The following is a 14,551-nucleotide window of genomic DNA, read 5'->3' as shown; positions in this document are numbered from 1 at the left end:
TACAAAGCTACCGTGGCTTTTCTCGCCCTCTCTTCAATATTAAGCCTAAAATTCAGCTTCCTGTCCAAAATAACGCCAAGGTATTTTGCACACTCACCAAAGGGAATTTCAGTACCCCCTAAGGAAATGGGCCTAACCGTGGGAGTTTTACGATCTTTGCAGTACATGACTAGTTCTGTCTTTGCTGGATTTACACCAAGACCATTATCTTTCGCCCATTTCTCAGTCATCCGGAGAGCTCTCTGTATAATATCTCTGATTGTGGATGGGAATTTTCCCCTGACTGCTAGCGCCACATCATCTGCGTATGCCACCACTTTTATCCTTTCTTTTTCTAGGGAAACCAGAAGGTTGTTTATAGCAACATTCCAAAGAAGAGGTGATAGAACTCCTCCTTGGGGAGTGCCTCTGTTCACATACCTTTGTATGTTTGCTTGCCCTAGTGTGGCTGAAATACGTCTCTTTATTAGAAGTTCGTCTAACAGCCTAAGTATACCTGGATCAACATTCAGAGTTGTCAGTCCATTTAATATCGAGCTCGGATGGACATTATTGAACGCCCCTTCGATGTCTAGAAACGCCACGATTGTGTATTCTTTGACAGATAGTGAGCTTTCAATAAAGTTGGCTAGTTCATGCAATGCGGTCTCAGTAGACCTGCCCTTCGAGTATGCATGCTGTCGTTTCGAGAGCAAACTTGAATCCACGCTAGTTCTAAGATACATGTCTATCATCCTCTCCAGGGTCTTAAGTAGGAATGAGGATAAGCTGATTGGTCGGAAATCCTTCGCACTCGAGTGAGAGGCTTTTCCTGCTTTAGGTATGAAGACGACTTTTGTTTCCCTCCACTTTTCTGGAATATATGCTAAGTTTACACATCGTTTATATATCACCGTCAACCAGGGGATAACTCTTTCAGCCACTGCCTGTAACTCCGCCGGAGTAATTCCATCAGGTCCGGGGGATTTGAATGGTCCAAAGCTATTTAACTAACGAAATAAATACGTATATAAAATGTATCATACACACCTTCCAAAGCTGTTGATTTTGATAAATTGACTATCTTGATACACAAACATTCGGTTACCTACCTTAATAGTGTTTAGATCACCATTAGCAAGTTTCATGGGTTCATCCTGTGGAGTAAAAAATTTATAAGAAGAATTTAAAAATTGATATTTTGAATTATTGTAAAATATATTCGATCCTTTTAGAATTTTGAACAAAATTTAACTCACCCCTTTTGTGCCCAAATGTTCCTTTTCCTTTTGTTCATTCAATTCGTCTTTATCCTTTAATTTCAGTTTAAACCCATATTCGGTTTTCACAGAACGAAAAATGTTGCGGCAACTATCTGTAAATTTAAACATATAACATGTAAATGTTTTGTAAAATAATAAATTGTCCAAAATAAATTTAAAATTACACCTGTTATCTTCGAAACGAATTCATTTTCTATTTTGTCTTGTAATATTTTTTCTTTATTGGATGAGTGTTTTGTTGGAGCAAGAAGCAAACTTGTATAATGCCCCACAACATCGTCGATTGTCTATGTGTTTAACCCTCCGAAGAGTGAGAAGGTCCCTAGGGACCTTTTTGCCTTTTCAAACTGAAATTACTCCTACTCCGGCCACTACAACCCACCCCCAAAGTTACTCTGTATTCCAAGAGTATTTTGTTGCGCATCTTTTGGAAAAAAATCAAGCCGATCGGATCATTACCTTAGGAGTTATTTAGGTTTTAGTGAGAATAGTACGCGGACGTGTGAATAGGTCCGTATGGACCTTGTACTGAATTTCACTAATAAATGCATGTTTTTTGGCATCATTATAATTTTTTTATTGTTTCAACACATAATTTACTTGTTCTGAACAGCGTAGTGTAAAATCGTGTGTATGATAGGAACAAAAATATAAATATGGTAGATGCAAGTAATTTAGACGTTGCTGAAATTGTTGTACGCTGTAGTACACGTTACCAGCAAATGACTGCGGATGAAAGGCGTGCAGCTGATAGTAGATTTGCTGATTTTATGGACGAAGAAATTGATATTGCTGCAATTGATAATTATGAAGTTGAGGATGATGAATATCGCACATATCAACATGCTGAAGAGTCAGATGCCGAAACTGAAGGATACGTCGAGCTAAATGAAGATACTGATGAAGAGGAAGAAAATGATGGACAGGAAACGAATGAATTTACTATATTGGTAAAGATGGCACCCAATGGAGTAAAAAAGCACCACCAACATCACGCACTCGTTATCATAACGTGGTCGACTTCAGAAGAAAGAAACCAGGACCAACAGGAAATATACACGACCCCTATACAATAATGCGTTCAATCATGACAGAGGAAATAATACACTTAGTGCTACGTGAAACAAATAGTAAAGGCAGGGAGGTTACAGCTTCATGGAATTTGGCGAATCCCACGAAGAAAAAGGATTGGAAGCCAGTGACAGTGAAAGAGTTTGACGCCTTTGTAGCTATTATTTTGTATGCTGGACTCACAAGATCAAACCATGAACCAGCTATCGAATTACGGGACGCGACGCGTTGCCCAATATACAAAGCTGCGCTGTCGTACGATCGATTCATCTGTATAAAGCAATTTATTCGATTCGACAATGGAAACACTCGACAACAGCGACTCATCAACAGCAATACTGACAGCATTTGGGAAATGTTGCAACATAACTTGGCAGCAGCTTACACTCCTCACGAAGCACTAACAGTTGATGAGCAGTTGTTCCCTTACAGAGGCCGCACCCGCTTCACACAATATATTCCGTCAAAGCCAGCTAAGTATGGTTTGAAAGTATGGTAGTTATGCGACTCACAGAGTTATTATCCTGTGAAGGGAATGATATATTCGGGAAAACTGCCAAACCAACAACGGGAGATAAACCAAGGGCAGACCGTAGTGCTGGATCTTGTGGAAAAATATTTAGATGCTGGCCGTACTATATACGCGGATAATTTCTTTACCACTCTTGACTTGGCGCGTATTTTGTTGAGGAGGAAGACCGCATATGTTGGTACAGTGCACTACAACAAAACATTCATTCCACAGGAGTTCAAGAAGAACCCGAAGCGCACCATCAATAGTACATTATTTGGGTTCAACGAGGGGGATATATCGTTATGCTCATACGTGCCGAAAAAAATAAAGTGGTGAACGTGCTCTCCACAATGCACTACACCTGCTTCGTTGACGAGCAAACCGAGAAGCGGAAGCCCTATGCCATATTAGATTACAACGCCAACAAATGCGGCGTTGATACCATGGATCAAATGCTAGGCACTTACAGTTGCAAAAGAGCAACACTACATGGCCGTTGGCCATGTTTTATAATATGCTGGACGTCGCTGCATTGGCTGCTTTTACGATTTACAACGAAATGAACCCTATAAAAGGGAGTGACAGACGGCGGTCGTTCTTGTTACTGCTAACGAAACAATTGGCTACCAAATATCGAAGAACGTGCCCTGAACAACCATATAACCTCATATCCAAGGATACGCAATGCGATGGAAGCATGTCAGGGTAAGAAAAACATCTTCAAATTCAAGAATAGAATATATATTTATTTGTTTTTTATTTTTCTTTTCATTTTAGGTATTACCAAAACCGATGGAAGGCAATGTACCGTCGTTTGCGGCTAGGTCAAGTAGACCGTCATGTAGGCTTTGCCGTTCTGAGTACGGGCGGCAGCGGAAAACTCGGGCATACTGCTTCGGCTGCGGCAACGCTGTTTGCGATGTACATAGCACAATTTTACATCGCTGCAACACTTGCGCACAGGGCAGGGGACAAGAAGTACACGCTCAACAACAATAATTTTTAAATTTTTTTATAATAGTCTTAAGAAAATTCAAGCAAAAAAAATTTTAAAAATTGAAAAAATTATTTTTGTATGAAGAATTTAGTTATGAACAATAAAAACTAAAAATCAAAAAAAAAATTATATGAAAAAAAACATGATTTGCAAAAAACGTCCGTAGGGACCTTTTCACACGGCCGTGAAGTTCAGCACTGTCACTCATCGGAGGGTTAATCAAATTATGACATTTTAAATGCTTAAAATATTCGGCATTTTGGTTACCATTTTTTTCATATATAATACTCCATGTCTTTTTGTTTTTACTCACTTTTTTGTTTTTCTTTTCACTTTCACAACTTTAATCAATTAGCTCTTTATTTTCGGCATGCGCGACCACCTTTACACTAAACTAAACTCATCAACTGAGAAGAAACATTTGAAATATTCTTATGGATGTGTTATTGCAGTAGTATTTGAATGCATATCAACGGAGTAGATGAAATTTTTCATCTACTTGATTACATTTTTCGTCAATTTGACTACTTTTGAAAATTTGAAAACAACCATGTGAACAAATGTTTGCTCAAATTCTCGTTTGAGTTAAATTAAATATGAAGAGAGCATGAAATACCCAACAAAAAATAACTTTGCTCTCATTAATAAAAGCTGTGTACAGTTATTTGAAAAAAGAACGTAGCAAGCGCATGTGGCTGTGTGTGTGTTTTTTAGGTAGAGAAATAAATACACATCTACAGAACGTAAGAATTTTATCATCGCAGTGAACACGGTTTCGTCACATTGACGATTGATTCGACTTTTAGGTGTTTCACTTTAGTTCTAATTGAAAATTTAAATCACAATCATCCATATACTATATACCGTATATCGTTTTATGTAATATTGAGATATTTTTCGACAAATATTTCAGAGAAAAGTGTGTTTCATCAATTTGAAGATTCTTTTCGAAAATCAGAATCCTTGATACATCATGGAAATAAAACACTAAAAACTTCTGTCCAACTGAGAAAGGCTCAGCATAACTCTTGGAATGATTACTGCAGCAGCATTGAGAATACGTCCGAGGCTTCCAGACTACGGAAGGTGCTTGCATCCACGAACTCCGCTCCAGGTTTCATTAAAACATCGGAGGGCAATTGGACAACGTCCAGTGAGGTGATGCTGGAGGTATTATTGGACACACATTTTCCCGGAAATCAGACGGTTGAACCATGTACTGGCGGTGCCACAGTGGCTCAGCGGTCGTTTCCTATCGAGGAAATTGTATCGGAATCATACCTAAAGCGGGAAAAGCCTCTCACTCGAGGGCGAAGGATTTCCGACCAATCAGCTTATCATCATTCCTACTTAAGACTCTGGGTAGGATGATAGATATTTATCTTAGAACTAGCGTTGATTCAAGTTTGCTCTCGAAACGACAACATGCATACTCGAAGGGCAGGTATACTGAGACCGCATTACATGAACTAGTCAGCTTTATTGAAAGCTCACTATCTGTCAAAGAATACACAATCGTTGCGTTTCTAGACATCGAAGGCGCGTTCAATAACGTCCATCCGAGCTCGATATTAAATGGACTGACAACTCTTAATGTTGATCCAGGTATACTAAGCCTGTTAGACGAACTTCTAAGGAAGAGACGCATTTCAGCCACACTAGGACAAGCAAACATACAAAGGTATGTGAACAGAGGAGGAGTTCTATCACCTCTTCTTTGGAATGTTGCTATAAACGACCTTCTGGTTTCCCTAGAAAAAGAAAGGATACAAGTGTTGGCATACGCAGGTGATGTGGCGCTAGCAGTCAGGGGAAAATTCCCATCAACAGTTAGAGATATTATAAAGAGAGCCTTCCGAATGACTGAGAAATGGGCGAAAGATAATGGTCTTGGGGTAAATCCTGCAAAGACAGAACTAGTCATGTACTGCAAGGATCGCAAAACTCTCACGGTTAGGCCCAATTCCTTAGGGGGTATTGAAATTCCCTTTAGTGAGTGTGCAAAATACCTTGGCGTTATTTTGGACAGGAAGCTGAACTTTAAGCTTAATATTGAAGAAAGGGCGACGAAAGCAACGGTAGCTTTATACTCGTGCAAAAAGGCAATAGGGAAAAAGTGGAGACTAAAACCAAAGATTGTGCATTGGCTATACACGGCAGTGGTTAGACCTATAATGCTATATGGTGTTGTAGTCTGGTGGCCGGCACTGCAAGTTTAGACAAAGTTCAGGGTATTGCGTGCTTGTGTATCTCAGGTGCATTCAGCAAGACAGGAACAAATTCCCTTAATGTCATACTGCATCTATTTAGACATTTTGGCCAAACAGTCAGCTGCAACAACGGCTGTGCGGTTGCGCGAGCTATCGCTGTGGTCGAAAAAAACTTACTGTCACAGTTCGGTCCTCAAAATAATGCCAGATGTGCCTAACGTAGTGGATTACACTTTGGCGAGACCACTTTTCGACAAAAAGTTTGAGACTCTAATTCCGAACAGTGAGGCGTGGTGTACACGGACCCCGGGGAATAAAAGATATATAGATTTCTACACTGATGGCTCCAAATTGGATGGCCAAGTGGGTCTCGGAGTATATTCTAAAGATCTGGAACTTCGAATAGCGAAAAGATTACCTGATCACTGTAGTGTTTTTCAGGCTGAAATATTAGCAATAAGAGAAGTGGTGAATTGGCTGAGAAGTAATGCTCCAAGCAATATTGGCATTAATATAAAATCCTTGGACTCTGTGTTCCTCAACTCGAAAACGGCCATCGACTGTCGCAAATCCCTCAATGAGATGGCTGAGATGGCTATTCACCTAATATAGGTGCCTGGCCATAGGAACATACCGGGGAACTGCGAAGCAGATGAGCTAGCAAGGCTAGGAACTACCTTACATATTCCAGGGGAACTAGAATCTGTTGGTATGTCTCTGGCTACCTGCAAGCTCTTACTGTGTCAGAAGGCTGTCATGATGGCAATGTTCGATGGGAGAATTGCAAGGGTTGTAACGACACCAAGCAAATATGGCCCCATTTAAACTTAAACCGCACACTAATATGCTAGTGGTCTCGAGACGCCAGATATCACTCCTGATATCTGCTATAACGGGTCGCTGCCTGACAGGCGATTTTGAAAAAGCTATTGGTGCGAAGTATAATGACTATTGTATGAGCTGTCATGATGCAGAGCAAAAGGAATCAATAAAACACCTCTTGTGTGAGTGTCCTGCATTTTGTGTAAGGCGTAAGCAAATTTTAGGGGCATATAGCTTCAGATTACTGGCGAACCTGGAAAACGTTAACTTAAGGAGTCTGCTAATGTTTTTGGAACAATCTAGTTGGTTTAACAGAAGAAAATAATAGAGAAGGTTCAGCGGTTAAAACTAGAAGTGCCCATATGTAATAGGTACTTTTAGTTAATGTGGTATCACAATGGACTGAATAGTCTAAGTGAGCCTGAATCTTAATCCAACTTATATTAAAACGTGGAATTCATATAATGGGACATCACATAAACCAAATATATTTAAATCAAATGTTAATTTTGGTTAACTTTCGCTGAATCGGGAAGAAAATAATTTCGTCTCGTAGACGAAACTAGATCGTCAATGTTACGAACTACCCAGCAAAAAACGCGTCGCCAAAAAAGTAATGAAAATGTTCTTTTTGGATCCGGAAGTGGTGCAAAATTGACGCAGAAGCGATGAATTTAACATGGGCTTGTCATAGGACGGAAGTCCTCCATTTCAACAGCCGTTACACTGAGTTTGCATCACTTCTTTAGGTGTGATCCGAATTCAATGTTTTGGATGTAAATTAAACAATTCTGTGATATTTTGTCAAATAAATAATTTTTTATAATTTTTAATGGATTCTAACGCTTGTCGGAAACGTTTGACCCCAAATATTTTCGAAAATTCACAATTTTTTCAGATTGGATTTAGCACTTTTTTCGACAAAATTTAAATGATTTGTACCATTTTATGAATTCTTACTTTGTTTTTAATCTATTTGAAACAAAGAAAGTTAAAATTACCCATTAAAAGTATGAAAAAACTAAGTTATAAAAAATTAAATTAAAAGGACATTTTGGGTATTTAAAATAAAGAACATCACAGTGAGTGCATCTTCTGGAAGTGCTTTTAAAGTTGTAGCTTTGGAAGAACTTCCAAATTTTTTTGCTGGGTATGAAAAGAACAAAAATTGACTTTGATGATTGATTTCGTCACGTGGACTACCGAAATACTCACATTGACGAAAATTTTCATCGCATAGACGAAAACGCATTGATGAAACTGAATCGTCAATGTGACGAACGCTTTTTCTTTCGGTGTATATGAATAAAAGTGAAGCAACCAAACTAAAAGTTATTCAAAAACTTAAGATGTAAAGTAGTGATGACATTTTTCTTTTTCAATATAAGCTCCTGAAACTTCAATACACTTAGTCCAATGCTTTCCTAGCAATTCTATCCCTTGATTAAAATAGTTTTCCTCAAGGTCTTCAAAATAGTGGTTTACAACTGTAATTGCATCTTCATTTGAGGTAAAACGCTTGTCAGCAAGGAATTTTTGTTAGATTTGGGAACAAGTAAAAGTCACTGGGAGCTAAATCAGGAGAATAAGGTGGGTGGTCAAGCAACTCGTATTTTAATTCGTTGATTTTAGCAATTGCTAAAACACTCTTGTTCGCTGGTGCGTTGTCTTGATGAAAAATTATTTTTTGTGTTGTAAGCCAGGACGTTTTTCTCGAATTTGTACATTTAATTGATCCAAAAGGTTGCAATAGTACTCTGAATTTATTGTTTTACCCTTTTGCAGATAGTCAATCAATAAAATACCTTTGAAGTCCCAAAAAAACGTTGCCATAACCTTACCAGGTTAAAGGTTGCAATAGTACTCTGAATTCCAAAAGGTTGCAATAGTACTCTGGATTTATTGTTTTACCCTTTTGCAGTCAATCAATAAAATACCTTTGAAGTCCCAAAAAAACGTTGCCATAACCTTACCAGCCGATTGAATTGTTTTTGCCTTCTTTGGGGCACTTCCTCCAGCTTCAGTCCATTGTTTGGATTGTTCTTTTGTCTCTGGAGTATAGTGGTGGATCCATGTCTCATCAACAGTTATGAAACGACGCTTAAAACGATCCAAACAAGCTTGAGAAATGTTCATTCTTATGACTGTTAACAAATGCGGCACCCATCTTGCAGAAAGCTTTTTCATCTGTAGTTTTTCATGCAAAATTAAATGGACTCGATCATTTGAGATGCCCATTTGCTGTTTTTGGACGTCCACTGCATGGTTCACCTTCAACGCTTGTACGACCACGTTTAAATTCAGCAACCCAATTTTTTACTGTTGCATATGAAGGAGCACTTTCACCTAACACATTCACCATATCATTATGAATTTCTTGTCCCGCTAAAACTTTTTTATGTAAATATTTAATGACAGCACGCATTTCTAATTTTTCCATTGTAAAAAAAATAGCGGATGCGTATTTTTTGAACACCTGTTTCTATATGAAAGAGTTGCCAGTTCGAAACAAAATTTAACATGTGTTCATAACAAAGATGGAAGTTTCCAAAACACTTAACTTTTTTCTGTTTATACCGGGCTTTCTGTGCTAGGCTAAGAATTTTCCGAACTGCTCTCGTATTATAAGACATGGACTGAATTACCTTTTGTTGTTGTTTTTATGCCTTTGTTGTATAATGTATCCTAATATTCAACTAAAACACACCAAATTTCTCTAATTATAAATTTCTGGAAAATAGTCGGCTTCGGCCGATTATTGCTTTTTTGCCGAACATCGGCTACGTCTTCGGCCAAAAAACACGCTTCGATCGAGCTCTACTGGTGATGCTCTTGCATTGCTAGCGTGATTTAGGGTTTGTCTCATTCAGATTTAAATCTATTTATCAACGTATATCCTCATCCTCCAAAGCTTTAGGCGTTCACAAATAAAATTTTATATTTTATTTGAGAGAAACGTTCAACGTTCCTTTATATTTATGAACTTTGAAATGGTTTGAAAAGGGGACCAAATGTTTACACTCAAATAGTGTCAAAAAAGTAGAAAAGCATCAACTTTATCAAAATTTTGGAAGCATAGTCACAATACTTCTATTACATATAAATAACATCCGACGTAATTATTATATAAAAATATTATATAAAATTAAATTAAATAAAATGGATGCAGATCGTGTGAAATGAAATCTATTAGGATTAGATGATATCACAGTAAGATATAAACTAACTTCCGATTTTATTTGTCTGAAAATTATTTTATATTGCCATTATTTTATATTGCCATTGTTTTTAGATAGAAATCATGTTCCCCTCACTTCTCAACTTTTGGTTTTCTCCCACAGATATTTTGAATGCAAACCCAAATATGGAGTCTTTGTACCAATTGCAAAGGTCTCCTTGTCACCATCGTCGAAAAAATCACGCCTCTCCCGTACTGGATCCCGTGAATCTCTTACATCGATTGGCACCATGAACAGCATTGCCACAACAAATACATCGCGCTTGCGCTTGAATGCTCAGGTATAAGAAAGCAAACTTCTACTGATCCACCTTGTTTTGTTCTACTCTACTCTACTGATGATGGTGCATGAGTCGTTTTCAGTTTACAAATCTCTTTTGAGTTTTTTTTTTTGTTAATTGTTCTTAATTTTATTATTGCTAAAACATCTGTTTTTAAGACATCCAACCAAATCAAGTTTAATCAAGATATGCAACTAATTTTCAATTCAAATACAATTTCTCTTAACGTTCTTACAAGCAATCTATTAAGCAATTCGCAACTAACAAGTGACCTCACCATTAACCAATTTTTACGAATCCCTGTTTCTTCCAAGCAGCGCAAATCGTCGTCAGCTAAACCAGTTGCTGTAACAACGCCAAAAGCACAATTTTCAATGCAGGTACGCTAAATTACTTCGCTAACAAAAATGATCCCTAATCACCCACAAAAGACTTACATTTAGACAAACATACAAAACTAACCTAACATATCCATAATGTTTGAAAAGTTTTTCTTGATGTTATTATATTCTAATGTCTCTTCCTGAATAACCCCAAATAAAAATCAATATATTGGAATCAAACAAAATTTTGCACTTAAAGCATACATTTAACTCTATATGGTATAAAAGTTTTTCCTATAAGGTTGGTACTATGTTCAGTTTCCGCGCCGAAAACAAGATTATTTTCACGGTTACTTTTTTGAATCAACGAATTTAGGAATATAAAATGTTTTGCATTCAATACCCTGGATCTTTTCTATCCATGATATGACAATATTTGATAAAAATATAATTGCCGTCGGGAAAAACATAGTACCTTCCTATGTTTCTTTACTAATTATAAGATGTACAGTATTTCTTAAAATGGGATGGGGTGATTACAATAAATAACTCAAGTATGCGTCTAATGAAATTAAAAGCAATCTGAAATTAATAACTTCAGATTTCTAATAAAAAATAAAAATAATTCTCTTCGACGTTAGTACAAACATGAAATCGGGTTAGGATGGCATCATCTTAAATGAAAGGAATATCCTTTAAACTCAGAATGTACACTGAAAAAAATATTCACCTAATATGGAAGATTATGCAACTTAAATTTTAGACACAAATCTTGAAATTTTGCGTCCCTCTGTTGAAGTTGTAGATCTTTGAAGTAAGGCAAATGTTCCTTAAATTAAATAAAAACATTTTTAATTTAAAGAAATCGTCTTTAACTCAACTGACATATTGAATTTTTAAATTTGGCTCGGAATCAATACCACAATCCTTAAAGGAAGGTCAAAATCTTTGGATCCAAGTAAACTTTTTTTGAGTGTAGGTACTCTTCAAGTAAATGTGCTATTGGCTCAAAAAATAAAACTTTCAAAATATTTCGGTTTAGCATAGAATTTGTATTTGGGAAAGATTGATAAGGACAATTTGGCAGCAAATAAACTTTTCAGCGTAAAAATGCATAATATCATATATTCAAAAAAAGAGTTCATACATTTTAGTTCTGTCTTCTTTGAAAAAAAAAAAATATTTTATTCAATTTAAATTGAATTGCTTCATCAAGGATAAATATCATTACATTAATTAGTTACGATTAGTACATGCATTTCCCGTTCTCTTAGTAGATTGATTCTCGGGGTTTTCAAATGGAATCCAAAATAGTAAATATAAGTAACCATGAACTAGCCATTGATGATGCTAATTTAATAGTATTTTGTTTTTGAAATACTCCACAGCCCAATGCAATTTTCTTTATACCAATGGATTTTTATGAAATGAACGTTCAAGTTCAATGCAAACTATAACGGAAGAAAATCTTCGTACCATACTGAAAAAAACATGCCCGATTCCAAAGATTTTGTCCTTACACTAATGATTTTTGTATTGATTCCGAGTCAAAGAAGCGGAGAATTGAAGTAAGGATACATTTAAGGCACAATTCTCTTTTAAATTTGAGTTTTGCGTACTGGATTCTAGGAATCACATTTTAATTTAATCATTTTTCAGCTGTTTTCTTCATGTATTGTCCTTTAAAAATGTTTTAACAACAACTTAAATTTCAAAATTAAAACTAGAAACATCTTTAAAATAGAGTATTAAAAACATCTCCTATTTGTAAATGCTTTTTTCCCCTTTAGTTAAGATACAAAAATTCAACAAATTTAAATACAATTTTATTAATTGTGAAGAATTTTTTCAAAATTCAAGTCAGGTTGACCGTCGCAAACATTTCTTTGATTTTAAGATACCCATTTTTAAGGACAAAACGATTTTATTGAAAAGTCGATGGTCTTTTGGACGAGGAAAAAAACGATATCAGAGAAATGCGTCTTTTAAACTAAGCAAAAAAATCTTTGGCCTCACGACAAAATTTTTTTCAGTGCACTTCCAAACATAGTATGAATGAACTACGACATGGTTGATATGACCATCATTTAGCGCAAATTATTTTGTTCTTTACTTTTAGTTAATTTTTTCTCTTATGAGAAGGACGAATTTCAAAAATTGGTTAAAAACTTATTGTGGACACAAATTTTCGTAGTTAGTTTTTGTTTTCAATAAAATAGTTTACTTGTTAAGTTAACCGATAAATTGTGCTGTGATGTAGTAGTCAATAAAAATGTCTAAAAAAGCAAAGAAAAACTTTTGGAAAATTCTCTTATGATATACCATAGTTCTACTATTGGTTAATTCATCATGGTAATACTCAGAAATTTTAAAAAATTCTTATTGTTAGTTTTTTCCTTACTCAAAGAAAATAAATTATATGTTTTAAATTAAATTTAAATTTTGTACGAAAGAGTATGAACTCTTAGTACTAGAATTAGAATTTAGTTGAGTGATAATTAAACCGGTGGCCGTTTTAAAAATACAAAATTCCTTAAATTTGAAAGGAAAGGAAAACACCAACTAAAAAATATTGCTAAATCAGGATTTCTTTTTATTGCAGCCTATTATTTATTATATACATAACTACATATAATTATCTTTATTAGACATTAAAAGGGCCAATTTTACATTGAAAATAAAAAAATCAAATCCGTGTTTTCGGATTGTGATTTTTCATGTAATCAACCCAATCGATTTGTAGTAAACTCTAAAGAGAGAAGAGAAACTTAGTTCCACCCGCAATAGACTATCATTATAGAATTCATGTCATTTATTTCTAAAAAAAAGTAAACATACAAAACTGGTATGATGCCTATTATTTATATGGGTATATTTTTAATAATTTATAAATATTCTTCTATGTATACTATGTATGTATGTATATTTCTGATTAAGCTGATGTCAGCCAAACCTGGATTTGTTTACTCAACGATTTACAAATAACATACTTTTAGAATTAGACATTTGTGTGAATTTCATACTAACAATTCAATTAAATAATTAACATCCCCAGCACACAGACCCCCTTTCCAATATAGTATATATGTGTACCTCTGAGTCTCTCCATCTATATATCAAGCACCACTGTCAATACCATTTTAACATTATTTATTATACTAGTTTTTATTTATCTATTTTTTGTTCAATACATTAATTCATATTTTTTGGAATATTATATGTATATATATATATAATTTTTTTATAAAAATGTTTATTTTTGTAAATAAATTTTTGTAAATAAAGGGCAGTTAAACGCAAAATTTTTCAAAAAAAAAAGTTTATGCACGCTTGTTTCTTTTTATTTTTATTCTATACAATTTTTTGGTTGTTTCTTGCTTGTTCTGGTATCTATATGTTCTGAATCAGTGTTCTATGGGTTCTATCTTGGGGGAATCTAAAATTTTGTTTTACATAACATATATATATATATATATATATATATATATATATATATATATATATATATATATATATATATATATATATATATATATATATATATATATATATATATATATATATATATATATATATATATATATATATATATATATATATATATATATATATATATATATATATATATATATATATATATATATATATATATATATATATATATTTATTTATTTATTTATTTATTATTTTCTTTACACACCTCGAGAAAGTTGGAGTAAACGGTGGTCAACAAAGTGAATAATATTTAATTGTTTAAGTATATGTATTTTTTAAAAATCTCACTATTTCTAAGCATATGCTACTTAAGACATTAGAATGAAAACTATTTTCAG

General features: G+C 34.7%; 1 protein-coding gene across 2 annotated transcripts in view; it reads left to right on the top strand.

The window, feature by feature from the left end:
• Positions 1-14,551, top strand: part of CLIP-190 (Cytoplasmic linker protein 190) — a 316,617-nt gene that overhangs the window by 278,136 nt on the left and 23,930 nt on the right. The window contains exons 8-9 of one of the 2 annotated variants that reach the window (XM_075295899.1): positions 10,218-10,395; positions 10,713-10,775. In XM_075295899.1, coding sequence (XP_075152014.1) covers positions 10,218-10,395; positions 10,713-10,775 — 241 coding nt within the window. The remainder of the gene's footprint in view (positions 1-10,217; positions 10,396-10,712; positions 10,776-14,551) is intronic. The other variant, XM_075295900.1, reaches the window with a different exon arrangement.

Source organism: Haematobia irritans, chromosome 2 (assembly GCF_050003625.1).
Source record: "Haematobia irritans isolate KBUSLIRL chromosome 2, ASM5000362v1, whole genome shotgun sequence".
Classification (NCBI taxonomy): Eukaryota; Metazoa; Arthropoda; class Insecta; order Diptera; family Muscidae; genus Haematobia; species Haematobia irritans.
Note: the sequence above shows the minus strand (reverse complement) of the source record. Positions and strands in the feature narration are given on the sequence as shown.